Source organism: Sus scrofa, chromosome 8 (assembly GCF_000003025.6).
Source record: "Sus scrofa isolate TJ Tabasco breed Duroc chromosome 8, Sscrofa11.1, whole genome shotgun sequence".
NCBI classification, from domain to species: domain Eukaryota; kingdom Metazoa; phylum Chordata; class Mammalia; order Artiodactyla; family Suidae; genus Sus; species Sus scrofa.
In genome coordinates, this window is record NC_010450.4 from 116,068,544 (window position 1) to 116,083,787 (window position 15,244).

Genomic DNA, 15,244 nt, shown 5'->3' on the forward strand with positions numbered 1-15,244 from the left:
CCTTATTGTGAACTGCCTGTAGAGATAGCCACGTGGCAAGGATCCGAGCATAGCCTCTAGGTATTTAAAGTGGGCTGTAGCTGAGAGCCAGAAGAAAATGGAGGCCTTGTTCCTACTAGAAGGAACTAAATTTGCCAACAACCACAAGATTAGAAGAAAATCTTCGAGTTTCAGAAAGGAACACAGCCAAGCAACCATCTAGATTGCAGCTATGTGAGATTCTGAGCAGAGCACCCAGCTAAGCTATGCCTGGACTTCTGATGATTAAAATGGTAAGATAATAAGTTTAAGTTGTTTTAAGCTACTTAGTTTGTGATAATTTGTTATGCAGCATAGAAAACTAATACAGATCATGCCATTATTATTTGATGGAAGAAACCTGCAACTTGATTGGGTTGTTTCAAGAGGAAAGGTATAGGGGATCCTATGTGGCTCCAGATACAAGCTGCATTTTTTAATCCAGCTGTGTTAGCAATATCGCTTATATTTATATCTTTGACACCAGGGTCTATTTTGAATTGGATCTAAACTCAAAGGAAAAGGAAAAAAAAAATAGCACTTTATGGAGAGATATCATTAATATAAATTTGTATTTTGAGCCAAAAAAATTATCTCATTTTTCTCCTCTCAGTAATGGAAATTTCTAAATGTGCCTAATCCTCATAATACATATTGGCAGGGTTATTCAAAGAGAATTACTCTACAGCAGCAGCAAGTAGGAACTAGATGCAGTTTTAGACCACAACACTCATGCCCAAACAGCCTAAGCACTGAATCCAAAGTCCCTATAAAACCAAGGAAGAACTAGAATTTGACATCAAGCCAGCTCCAGGGTGTCTTCACCAATTTGGTTCTCCAATGCCTGTCCTTCTAGGTTATTAAGATAAGGCAAAGTCAGCCAGGACATTTAATCAAATATATAGATTTCACAGATAAAAATTTACTTCCTAGTTGTTATTACGCTATATTGTCTTATAGAAACTCTGAATAGGAGCTCCCATCGTGGCTCAGTTGTTAATGAATCCGACTAGAAATCATGAGGTTGAAGGTTCGATCCCTGGCCTTGCTCGGTAGGTTAGGGATCCGGCGTTGCCATGAGCTTGGTGTAGGTTGCAGACGCTGCTCGGATCCCGCATTGCTGTGGCTGTGGTGTGGGCTGGCAGCTGAAGCTCTGATTAGACCCGTAGCCTGGGAACCTCCATGTACCATGGATGTGGCCCTAGAAAAGAAAAAAAGAAAAAAAAAAAAAAGAAACTCTGAATAAACAGAGTGAATGAGTAATAGAAAAACATGGTTTTGAAACTTCAAGAGAGAAAAGCAGTAAAAACGCATAGTAATGTATAGGTGAGTTTAGAATCAGCAGTGACTGGGAAAAAACATTTGCATATTATATATCTGACAGAGAACTACATCCAAAGCATATAAAGAACTCTTAAAACTGGGTAATAAGTAGGGAAATTACCCAATTTTTTTAAATGGGTAACTATTCGAAAAGACATTTCACCAAAGATGTAGGAATAGCCAATAAGGACATGAAAGATAGTCAACAACATTAGTCATTAGGGAAATGCAAATCAAAACTACAATAAGACATTACTTCACTTGCATTAAGATGGCTGTAATAAAAAAGACAGTAGGTCAAGGATATGGAGAAACCGCAACTCACAATCCTCATACACCGCTGCTGGGGTATGTGAAATGGTGCACTTTGAGAAGCAGCCTGGCAGGTTTTTAAAAAGTTAAACATAAATTTGTCATACCAATAAGCAATTCCACTCCTAGGTATCTACTCAAGAGAAATAAAATTCACACAAAGACGTGCATACAAATGTTCATAGCAGCATTATTCATAATAGAAATGTCCCCCAAATGTCCATCAGTTGGTGAACAGATAAACTACATATGCTATATTCATAGGATAAAATACTACTAGGCAATAAAAAGCAACTATATATATATACATATATATATATATATATATAACAACATGAATGAATCTCAGAAAATATCATTCTAAGTGAACATAGCATGTGAGATCTGACTCCAGATCTCCATATATGATTCCATTAATACAAAAATACAAAGAAGGCAAATCTATGGAGTGGGGGAAAAAGTAGATCAATGATTTCTTGGGGCTGAAAGTGGGAAAGAGGAGGGACTGCCAGTGGGTGTAAAGATCTTTAGGGTGAAGGAAATGTTCTTAAGTTGGATTCAGGTAATGGGTGCACAACCCTGGGACTATACTAAAAGTCAATGACTTGTATACTTAAATGGGATAAATTTTATGGTATGTAAATGCGACAGTAATCAATGTATTGTTAATGAATGAAATTGAACAGATAAAATATTTTTGGAAGAGTGGTATGGTAATGTTTATCAAGAATTTAAATACATATATGTCCTTTGATACTCCAATATTTTTAGCAACTTGCCCTTACATATATACTCATATAAGTGTATACAAATAGATGAACATGGATCTTACCTGAAATATTGTTTGAAATTTTAAAAGCCTCAGAATATTCTGAATGTCTATTCTTATGGCAATAGTTATATAAACTATGATATATCCAAAATGAACTACTATGCAGAATTTTTTAAGCAAGAAGGTATTTAGGTACTGCTATGTCTAAGATATATTGTTAAGCGAAAAAAAAATTATGTACCACGTATATGTTCCCACTCATATAAGTATAAATACACTCATATAAATACAATATCTGAGAAGATATACCTGCATATTGTCTCTGAAAAGTAGGACTGAGGAGAGAATAAAGACCTTTGCTTTTAATTTGCACATGCACATATCTTTTTACTACTTTAACTTTTCTAAATTACTATTTTAATACAAATAACATGTATTAACCTTAGCTTTTAAAAAGAAGTTAAAATTGGAGTTCCCATCATGGTGCAGTGGAAATGAAACCAACTAGTATCCATGAGAACATGGGTTCAATCCCTGGCCTTGCTCACTGAGTTAAGGATCCGTGTTGCCATGAGCTGTGGTGTAGGTCGTGGATGCAGCTGGGATCCTGTGTTGCTGTGGCTGTGGCATAAGCCAGCAACTGTAGCTCCAGTTTGACCCCTAACCTGGGAAGTTCCATATGCCATGGGTGTAGCCCTAAAAAGCCAAAAAAAAAAAAAAAGTTAAAATTAATTAATAAAAAGCCTCTAAAGAATGAAACCTAGTTTTTAAAAAGAGCCAATTAGTTGCTCACCACTTGGGGATTAACAGCTAAATATATTGAAAGTTTCTGAGGCAGCAAAAAGGCACTCTATATTATAGTTAATTTACCATTTTGGGAAAGGATTATGTCAATAGTCTTTGCCTGGTTAAGAGAGGGAAAAATAGCTTTTAAAAGTTTCACTATGTAGTGTATGTCATTATGCAAGAGATTAAAAATGACCAATTCAAAGACGACTCAAAGAAGATACTGCTCTCAGGGGAACTATGGTCAATTTTCCACATGCTACTGGTGGCTGCAACCTGTTCAGGATTGAGCTGTTTTTCTCTGAAAGGGGAGTATAAAAAGACCATCTTCACTCTAAGCACGAACAGTTACTATTTATGCAGTGCCTATTCTGTGCTGAGTACTTTACATATAAACATTCTCGCTAATCCTCGCATCATCTCTGCAAAGTAAGAATGATTGTCCTCTTTTCCTCCTTTGAGGAAAAAGGCTCAGAGAATTAAATTCCTCGCAAAAAGGTGCACAGAGCAGAAGTGCTAGAGAGGAAGCTGACACTCCCACCAAGTAGGATGGAACACCGTTAGAACATCTTTCATGATTTGAAGAGTCAAGCATCTTTACAAGATTTAAATTCTTACCTGTTCATCTACCTCTTGAAAACTGTCAGCATCAGTACCATTTGCTTCAGACTTCCCACATGTTCCACTAAGAGATGAGCTGCTATCACTTATGCTACCTTCCGGGGTGCCTGTGACACTGTCATGGGCTGGGCGTGAAGACACAAAGAGGCTGATGTTATCAAAATCATCATCACAGAACCTGTTCTCAGCATCCACCTTTTGTACTTTGGCTGGATTGTAGGGCTTTAGGAAGGAGGAATACACATATCCTTTTATAACTGGATAGGAAATAAAAAGAAAGGAGAAAAAAGGTTATCTCTATACTCTTTCCTAGCAGTAGCATTTAGAGATGCACATAGAGGCCCCTGGGAAAATCCCAACTAGAAAAGAGGTGGAAGTTCTGTGGGTCTTATGCAAAAACACGTACGTCCTGTGTCAACAAGCCACCTGCTCGAACTCCCCAGTGGATCTTTCTGTTCCATCACAGCCACCAACTCCCCTTCTAGAAGATTGATGTCATATTCTTGTGTAGCATTGCACTTGCGCTTAGCTTGGTAGAGTTCCTCCATACTGTATGTGGATAGAAGTTTGGAGCGGTGAGTGTCAGTTTGACGTGGCACTTCCGGCTGGGAAAAGTAAGGATAGATGTGGGTTCGGATAGATGTATAATAAAATCCTCACTGATAAATATTGGTAAATATTTCTTCTCTGAAGATTTTTTTAAAATGCTGAAACCATACATTGATTTGGAATTATTTCAATGTTGAAGCATAGATCAGGTTGTTAGTGTGAAGTATTCAGCTGAGTTATGTAGTGAAAAATTATCTGTTTAGCACATGAGGGCAGTGTTGCAGAGAAGAAAGAAAATAAAACTGAGAATAAAAAGGCAGAGGTTCTAATCCTTCTTGGATGTTGAACAATTTTTTAATTCTTTGTCATGCTTTAGGGGATCACTTATATATTAAGCACTCGATAAATAATATTTAATTAAGTAAATTGTACATGTTCATGTATTTTTCTGGGAAATAACATCTATAAATTAGGCAGGAGTCAAGAAGCCTGGCCCCTGTCCCAGCTCTACCACTAAGTGACTTTGAAAAAGCCACTTGATCTCTGCAGACCGGGATGCCTTATCTAGAAAAGTGAAAAATTGAACTGTAATGACTTTGCTTTATAAAATTGTATTAATTCATGCAACAGATATTTATAGAGTGCCTATCTTGTGTCAGGCACCATTTTAGGCATTGGAATGCATCATGTATAAAACAAATAAAAATCTACGACCTTACAGAGTTCCTAGAGTGTAGAAACAGTTGAGAAATTCTACATACAATAAATAAATTATAGACTATTAGAATGAGATAAGTGATATGTAAAATAATATACTTTGATTTGAACAAGGCAAAAGAAAAAAAGTGAGATTCATCATTGTTATTGAATGCTGCCAAACTCACCACAGTTTGCACAGGCTTCTTCTTTTCAAAACTAAGTTTCCTCTCAATAAAGGTAGCACTGTTATCCTTTACAAAATTCAGACTTTGAACCTCTTCTAGTACTCGATTCTGAATTTCAGAGATGCTTGAAGCCGACAGTGGTACCTATACGTAGAAAAGATAGGATGTTGTTCTCAGACAACTACTTAACCATGTTAGATATTGAATTTAGTAGATTTGTAATGAACGGTAAGAAATTATTCCACAGCAAAAAAGTTAGGGCAAAATTAAAATTTAGAGATCAAAACAATCTAATTTGTTGTCTCCAGAGACCCCACTAAGATGACAAGGATAAATTTTTTAATTTAAAAAAAATTTTTTTGGCCACATCTGTGGCCTATAGAAGTTCCTCGGCCAGGGGCTGAACATGTGCCACAGCAGTGACCTGAGCTGCTGCAGTGACAACACTGGATCCTTAACCCATTGCACCATAAGAGAACTCCAAGGAAAATTTTATTTAAAGTTTGAGCCTAAATAAAAGGAAACAGGAGATTTAAAAAATATAATAGCAATAAAATTTTTGGAAGAAAAGCTCAGTAGTTGATGGCAGTAGGCACCTCCGATGTGGTGGGGTGGGATAGTAGGAAGGAGAAAATGGCTAAAACAGGAAACATTTGTTAAGGGCCTGAGTAGGTTTTAAAACAAATCAGCAAATTCTTTGATATATTTTCCATCAGGAGGTGGAGCCCATGTCCCCTTCCCTCAAAATTTGGTGGAACTTTATGATTACCTCAATGAATAGAATTTTGAAGTAAATAGAATAAATGGAAGTGATGCTGTCTGACTTTCAAGATTAAGCTAAAATGGACCATGTAATTTCTGCTGGCTTCTCTTGGGACACTTACTCTAGGGAGATGTTAGTCACCATGAAAAAAGTCCAGCTGCACTGTACACCATCTCAAAAGACCATGTTAAAAGATCAGAGCAGAAGTGGTGTTGGGGGTGTCTATGGACCCCAAGCTACTCCAGTCTTCAGCAGCTTGAGTCTTCTGCCATTGTCCCACAACCAACATTACACAGTGGCCTGAGAAAGTGTGATTACTTCAGCCCCAGCTATTAGCTGAGTGAGGACTGTGAATGATCATCTGACCCCAGTGAACCCCAGAACCAAGAAAGAAAATAATAATAATAACTGTTTGTTGTTTCATACCACCATGTTTGGTGTAATTTGTTATACAGATATAGAAAACTGGAATTGTTTTGAAAGGTTGACATTCTTTCTCCATTTCAGTGAATCTTGGTGATTGTTTCTTCCCTACCTTGACAAAAGATGAAGTTTTCTTTTCTGCAAAATGTAAAACAGGGACTCTCTAGACTGGGGACCCTAGGCACAAATAATAGTGGGGGACCCATGTTAGAAAGAGGGTAATTGAGTAGATATAGACTGAACCCAGAGACCCTGCTAGCCAGGCCTAGCAGTCAACCATTACCTTCTAGGCAGAAAACTTGAAGGGACATCTCTGGAGATTCTGACCAGCCCAAGAGGAAAGACCCAAAGATGCTACTATCATCAGGAGTTCCCAAATGAAACTGCAGTCAGAGTTCAGAGTGCTCTACACAATAGTGGGAGCTCAGAGTTTTCAACTCCCATCTAAGTGTTCGGTGCTGCCAGTTTGTCCTCAACTCTTGTATCAATGGTGAATGATCAAGTGTATCAGACATCTAAGGCATGACTACAAAACAAAAAAGAAAGAGCCTGATAAAAAGAAAAGCAACCTGTTTTCATCTTAAGAAAGCAAAAATAAATAAATAAATAAATAAATAAATAAATAAATAAATAAACTTATGGAAACAGAAATAAGAATAAATAAAAAGATGGGTTTGAAGATTAAGTATGAAAATTTCTTAAGTAAAGCAGACCAATAAAGTGGTAGAAAATAAGTGGGAAAAGATAACAAGATTAGAGGAACAATTCAGGAATTTCAGAAAGAGAACAAAAGAGAAGGGGATGACAGAAAAATCATCAGTGAAATATTCAGAGAAAGGTCTCTAGAACTGAAAACAAATTTTCAGGTTGAAAGGCTCCCATTAAGTGTCTAAGATACTGAGGTACATCATCATTAAATTTCAGACTGATGAAGACAATGGGAAAATTCTGTAAGCTTTTAGAATAACATAGGGTAGGGGGAATGCTTTCAAAGACTCAAGGACCAAAATGCACCCAGAGTTCTCAACAAAAACAGCAGAGCTAGAAGACAATGGAACAATAGAATGCTTTCAAATACAGAAAGGACAACTTAAATTTTTACACCCAGCCAAACTATCAATTAAATATGTGGATATTATAAAGACATTTTCTGATATTTGAACTGTCAAATATTAATGTCCCAATTTTCCTTTTTTAAGAAGCTGCTTAAAATTTGCTCCACCACATAAAAGCAGAAAGCAAGAAACATGGGATAAAGAAATGTGAGTTCCCACATAGAAGAGAGGTAAAGTGATTCCCCATAATGATGACAAAGTGTAATCCCAGGATTATACTTAGTTATGAGATTAAAAGGGTAACCTGTCCTCTGAGAGAGATTTCTGCAAGAAGACACAATTAATAGAATATGTCAAACATCTGAATGTCTTAAGATGTCATCTAATCAAACAGGCAGATAAAGTTAGACAAATGAAAATTAAGCTGATAAAAGAAAAACATAAGTATTAACTTTAATAAGAAACAAAAACATCTCTACACGAAAGAAAAAGTAATCCTAGTGTTGTGTGGCTGAACTCTAACCAGCATTCACTTTGTGTGTGGAGTATATTGTTTGCTTCTTCATATTTGTTCTTTTTCTGTTTCTATCCTGCTCTGTGCTCTGAGAGGCTGATGTGCATAAAATGTATCAACAGCTTCATTGCACTCTGGTTTACAGATGGCTTCTGGCTATGAGAAGCACCCATAGGAAATCAGAACAAGGAAAGGAAAGTGAGACAAGCATATTCATTTCCCAAGTTTCCTTTCTGTGGTATTGATTGATGACCACAGCTCCTTTCCACTTAGCTCTCTTTATGCATTCCTATAACCACTCCTTCCCCTTGTCCCTTAGAAACCTAGGTGTTTTAAAGCTTCTTTTATAAGCCCCAGGGCAATGTACTATTTCTTAATGTTTCCTTATGCCATATTTACATTTTTGTAAATAGTCTCTTTATTAAATTTTTCTTCAGATGTCCTTTTGTGGGTGTTAGGTTTTTCCTACTGGGATCATGACTGATATACAAATCAAATAGTTTAACCACTGAATATAAACTCAACCAAATTTATAATGTAACTGTGCTAGAGGGGAACTAGAAAGTGTGTATGTGATTATGTATATATTCTGTGGGCAGAGAGAGAAGAGACAGCTACATTCTCACTTCTCACAGTGTAATGTATCATGCCTAAAATTGAAAAATAATTAAACGGTAACACAATAGTCTTAGTTTAAAAGATAGTGATTAATTCCAATAGAATCATCTAAAAGAGCTGAAAAGTAGTTACCTCCCAGGAGGGAGAAATGGGGAAAAGGAGAGAGGACTATTGTTTTTGTTAACCAAACCAAAATTACTGCTTGACCCTTTAAATCATGTGCATGCCTTACTGTGACAATAGAAAAATTTTAAATAGAGCTTTGGATTCTTCAAAAAATTAAAATTAGAATTACAATATGATCCAGCAATCCCACTGCTGGGTATATATCCAAAAGAATCAAAAGCAAGATCTCAAAGAGGTATCTGTATACTCATGTTCATAGCAATATTATTCACAATTGCCAAGAGGTGGAAGTAATCCAAATGTCTATTGACAGATGAATAGATAAACAAAATGTGGTGTACATACACGATGGAACACTGTTCAACCCCAGAAAGGAAGGAAATCCTATCACATACCATAAGAAGAGTGGTTATCTTTAGGGGGCTATAACCGGGGAGTAACCATGAGTGATCTCATGGGGAGCTGCAAAAGGCTTATATCTAGACCTGGGTGTTGGTTACTCAGATGAATATTCATTGAGATATACACTTCAGACTGATGCATTTACTGTACATAATCTTATATGTTATACCTCAACTTTAAAGGTTTAAAAATAGGGGACCGATCAGAAAAATGCAAATCAATGAGATAACCAGTTTGTACCACTAAGATATCCATAATAAAATAGATGTGAGGAAATTGGAATGCTCAATCATTACTCTTTTTTTTTTTTTTTTTTTTTTTGTCTTTTTGTCTTTTTGCCATTTCTTGGGCCACTTCCGTGACATATGGAGGTGCCCAGGCTAGGGGTTCAATTGGAGCTGTAGCCACCGGACTACGCCAGAGCCACAGCAACATGGGATCCGAGCTGCGTCTGTGACCTACACCACAGCTCATGGCAACGCCGGATCCTTAACCCACTGAGCAAGGGCGGGGACCGAACCCGCAACCTCATGGTTCCTAGTCGGATTCGTTAACCCCTGAGCCATGATGGGAACTCCTTAATCATTACTCTTGAGAATATCAAATAGTGCAGTCACTTTGGAAAACAGACTGGCACTTCTTCAAAATGTTAACATAGAGTTAGCATATGAGCCAGCAATTCTACTCTTAGGTATGTACCCAAGAGAAATGAAAAGGTGCATCACTAAGAACTTGAATATTCATAGCAGCATTATTCATAATAACCAAAAAGTAGAAATAACCTAAACGTTCCTCAAGTGATGAGTGGATAAGTAAAATGTAACATGTCCTACAATGGAATATTATTTGGCACTAAGGAGAATTAAGTTCAGAAACGCACTGCAACATAGACGGAACTTGAAAACATTACGCTAGCTAAAAGAACACGTCACAAAAAACAACCTATTGTTTAATTCTGTTTATACCAAATGTCTGGAATAGGCATATCTGTAGAGACAGGATGTAGACTGATGGTTGCCTGAGACTGGGGAGGCCAGAGGAAAATGTGGAATTACTCTAATGGTACAGAGCTTTTGGGGAGTGATGACAGTGTTCTAAAACTGACTGTGGTTGCACAACTCTTGTGAATACGCAGAAACCTGAATTATACATTTTAAATGAGCTGATTGAATTATATCTCAATAAAGTTGTTAGCAAACAAAAAATATGGGGCTGACCATACACTATTTGACAACTTGTACAGAAAACTAATACAAAGCTGTAAAAGAAATGAGGAAGTTCTCTCTATACTGACATGGATGTTAAAAAGCAAGCTGCAGAATGGTTCTACAGGTTGCTAGTTTGTGTAGGAAATAAAAAATATACATATATTTGCATTTATTTTTAATGGCACAAAGAAGCTTAAGTGGATAAAAATAGACTAATACCAATGGGGCTAAGAGGAGGAGATGGGATGGTTTTGAGATAGAAGTGAGTATGAGACTGCTTGTACATTTTTTTTCATTTTCAGAGCCACACCTGCAGCACATGGAGGTTCAGGCTAGAAGCTGAATGGGAGCTGTAGCTTCTGGCTTAAACCACAGCCACAGCAACGCCAGATCTGAGCCGTGTCTGTGACCTACACCACAGCTCATGGCAACGCTGGATTCTTAACCCACTGAGGGACACCAGGGATCAAACCTGCATCCTCATGGATGCTAGTCAGATTCATTTCCACTGAGCCACGATAGGAACTCCAGCTTGTGTATTTTTATGTAGTTTTTCCTTTTTAACCAAGTAAATGTAGCACCTGTTTATTCAACTTAATTTAATTCAAAGGATAAGTTAGAAGTTAAATATATGATAAAAAGTAAAGAAGGGACAATTAACTTTCCTCCAAATGTCATCCATCAAATATCTAACCAGCTGAATGATAACTAATACCTTGAAAAGAAGGGCCAAGAAACCAAGCTGATTTTTTAAATATTGATATTAGGTTGTAAATATCTTTCTTCCTCTTCAGATAATAATTAGAAAATCATATCCTAATGGAAATCTAAATTATATATATATATATATATATATATATATATATATATATATATATATATAAAATTTGTGTGTGGATATATGTGTATGGAGAGATATATAAATATATATATATATTTTTTTTTTACACACACACACACACACACACAGCTTCTCTTCCTTGGAGAAAAACCAAAACAAAAAAAGACTGCTTTGACCAATATCCTAGGCTGTTTTGCATGGTATGGTTTCTGCCAGATCCCATAGGCCAAGGTAGCCAGGTGCTGGTGCTATGCTTACCAGCATCACCGTGGAATAATGCCGCTGGGCCAGGAGCATCAGGTCCCTGAGGAGGGTGATGAAACTGCATAAACAGTTCAGCAGAATCTTGCGTGCAGCCTGGTTGAAAACGTGGAGCTCTTCCACAAGCTGCGCATTGAGGGCCTCATATTCCCTTTTGGCCAAGTCTGAATCATCTGCTACCGCCCGCTGCAGGTAGCTGTTGTAGTCCAGCAGTTTGTCATAGCGTTTCTGGATTAGCTTCTGAGGCCCTGGGAAGAGGGACAGCAGCGCTGACAGGGGCGTCAGGACGAGCTTCTGTAAGTGTGCTGCCTGCCAAAAGAGAAAAACAATCCCATCACAGAAGGAGGACAGCCGGTACCCCATCCGGAGCAATTATCAGTAGGCCTGCTTCATCCCTGAGGTATCACAAAGGAATACAGGAAGGTATCTAGGCAAGTTAAAAGAGCATGGCATCTTTTTCCTTTTCTTCCCTCTTCTTCTTCTTCTTCTTCTTTTTTTTTTTTTTTTTTGTTTGTTTTTCTTGTCTAGCTAAAACTGTTCAAGGACTTAAAACAGTAACTAGACTCTGATGTCGAACCTGAAGAGTGAACAGGAAGAATACGAAAGTGGAAACCTGCACACCCAAAATATGCTGCACCCTTCTTTCTACAGCCATTAGTTTTGTCCCTGGGTCAACTCCCTCAACACTCACCTCTTCCCCTTCTTTCTAATTCCAGAGCCAAGCAGAGCTTCTCCAGAACACGGGGTAGGGGTAATCTTCATCTTTGACTACCAAGACCATAAATTATTCAGATATCATTCCCTTCCTTTGCTGGCAATAAAATGAAGATAGTTTGTCTTGGGAGAGATGGTATCCTATTTCTCTCACATCTGCTCCATTTCCCTGGCTACCCTGGTGGCTAATTTTGGTAGTGAAATTGTATCCCCTGTATAGGTAGTACCCCTTTTTATATGCATTATGTTCCTGTTATACAAATGACCAGACTTAATGCTTTCTCTTTAAATGCTTTGAAGGATTAAGCTGATTTGATTCTGTGCCCTAAGTTGTTATGCTTTTAGATCTGAGTCATTGAAAATACACATCATATTAAGGCCTAACTCCATGCCAGCCCCTGAGCACTCTAGATTTAATTTCATCTATTTCTCTTTCCTCACTTCTATTCTGAAATGCACTAGTATCCTGTGTTTGCTGACTGCCCAGCTTTACCCTTTATCATATATGCTTGGGTTTCACGATTATGTTATGGCAATTTGGAAATAGGTTTCTCTTTTATAACCTGAAAGATGTGTTAGGGAAGCAGCATCTGAGCAGCAGCTTTTATTAATTAACTTAAATGACCTCTGGTAACTTAGTCTGAACTCATGGGAAACCTAGAAGAGGAGGGAAACCAATCTGGTTTTAGTACAAGCAATAGGCAACACAGATTAAATTTGATGTCTAGCTTGTAAAATAATCAATATATGCTTCCAGACTATTTAATGAGTCCCTCAACTAAGCAAAGAATCCATTTACTGTTCTGAGGTAAATTACTGTGTTTGTGACCTGATTGAATTCTACAGATAATCTAATTACAAAATTATAATATAATTACAAATACGTGTCCTTTGACTCATAGACATGAACCAATTCACCTGTGCATGGGAATCATGGTTGGAACCAGTAAGAATCAGAGATTTTATTCTAGTATTTTGTGCTATGCAAAATGTGTAAAATAGATATCTTTCATGGTTAGATGGAAACAACTGCTCTGCCTTTAGATAGATTTTGAGTTCTTCATATTTGATTTTTCAGAAGAGTTCAATATACCTTATCTGTGAAAAGGTATATTTATATTGGGCTTCCTGATAATTATTTTAAGTTATCCCAGTTTATCTTCCTGTGTTTGTATGCAAGCTAGGGAGGATTACCTTCTCTCTTCATTCCGTCAAGTTCTGGTCATGCTTGATGATGGTGAAGCTATATGCCACGTTTTCATATGGTGTTCAATAGGTATTTATCACCTTAATTAATGAGTCAGAATTAACCTAGAGAGCAAAATGTGCTCTCTGTAATTAAGCCCAGAAAATGTATAAAGAACTAGCCACACTTTTCTTTTAACATGTTATAAAAATTCTGTCCTTCTCCTCTTACTCCATCCATCTAATTTATTATGTTAGTTCAAATGTAATGGTGAATTTCCCTTCCCCAGTGCCAGAAAATCAAGATGCTTCTGAGTGTTTTTCTACTGGAATGGGGGCAGTATAACTTTCTAGGACTTGAAAATATGAGATGGGGGGGCGTTACTGGGATAGAGTCTGGTAGGAAAGCTAAACATCCTCTGATACAAGGGCCACTCAATGAAGATTTGTCTGACCCCAAAAGCCAATAATACCAATATAAAAATGCCACTTTCAAGGAAGCTTCAAGATGATAGAGCCTATTATATATTTTATATAGTACTTCCAATACTACTATGAAAAAATAATACCTATGGAACATCAGATACTAAATTAAAATAGTATTACTCAGACTAATTTAGCTCCCAAATATTTTCTTGGATCAAGCATGTTTTTATGATTCCCAATCTATGTTTTTAATGATTCAGTATATTTTATAGAACTCTAAAAACAATATGTTGCCATAGAACAGAAGATATAATGCACAACTCTTAAATAAAAGCCCTTTTTCAATAGGAAGCCTTTACTTTCCAGTATATAGCGTGTTAATAAAAGCCACATCTCAGAGAGTATCTTTGCTCCTCTTGTAAAAACTCTGGGCATTTCCAAAGACTCCTTTAAGAAAATCACAGCTTTCTAACATAATAAATCCCTGATATGCCATATGCAGTCTTAAACTAAATATTGATTTTTAAAAGCTGCACAGACACTGACTATCCTAGAAACACAGTCTGGAACCCTCTTAAATTTTGATTATACCAAAAGCCTCACTAATCCACTTCAAAATATTTAATGATAAAAAAATCTCGTATTTAAACCTACTAATTTTGACATTCCTATTTGCTTTAGTGCATGTTTTATTTTTAACTCCAAAAAAAGTAAATGAAAAGCAGCTTTTCTTTTAACTCTACTCTTTCATTTGCATTCATCCGTTAGGGTAAATAACTTACAAAGTCATCAGAAAGATTTGGGGCATTACTGGAAACCTCTGAATAGCCCCTCTCCTCCTCATCTTTGTTGTGTGAAATCTCCTGGAGCTCTGTTACACTCCGCAGAGTTAAAGACATGGCATCCTGCAACCCAAGAACAAAGTTACCGAAAGGGCAGAGTTCTGAAGTCAGTACAATTAAATGTATTCCAAGCACGCACTTTATCAACATAACTATTACCACTGAGAGAAAAAGAAAGGAAGGAAAAAAATGTATGACTACTTTGTACTATTAGGTTACTTATAACAATCTATTTCCTTACTTTCCACCCCCCCTCCCCGTGTCACTTTTTCTGCTTCGTGGGTATGACACCCTCTTTTATTAAGTAAAATCCATTTTAACTTCTTCATTTTTCAGTTCTTACAGATTCCTTATTTTAAAAATTACTCCTCTTTGATTTGTGTCTTCAGAGAATTTAATTCTCTCTTCAAAACAAGATGCTCACATTTTTGTTGAATCAATTAGTTGAAAGAGAAGACTTTCTTGTAGATGTTCCTAAGAGGCACTGACTCAAGTACAGCGTTTTCCCACTGCCCTCTGGCTGTTTTGGGTTTCCTTTCACAGAAGGCAGCACTTTAGGAAGAGATTAGCAAATCTGACTGAAAAATCAGGCTTTGCATAA

The 15,244-nt window shown here is 36.9% G+C and overlaps 1 protein-coding gene across 3 annotated transcripts in view; it reads right to left on the minus strand.

The window, feature by feature from the left end:
* ARHGEF38 (Rho guanine nucleotide exchange factor 38) overlaps positions 1–15,244 on the minus strand; it is a 135,550-nt gene that overhangs the window by 4,819 nt on the left and 115,487 nt on the right. For 2 of the 3 annotated variants that reach the window (XM_003482463.4, XM_021101709.1), the window contains 5 exons: positions 14,584–14,706; positions 11,474–11,785; positions 5,266–5,409; positions 4,239–4,437; positions 3,830–4,089 (listed from right to left, as the gene is read on the minus strand). In XM_003482463.4, coding sequence (XP_003482511.3) covers positions 3,830–4,089; positions 4,239–4,437; positions 5,266–5,409; positions 11,474–11,785; positions 14,584–14,706 — 1,038 coding nt within the window. The remainder of the gene's footprint in view (positions 1–3,829; positions 4,090–4,238; positions 4,438–5,265; positions 5,410–11,473; positions 11,786–14,583; positions 14,707–15,244) is intronic. The other variant, XM_021101708.1, reaches the window with a different exon arrangement.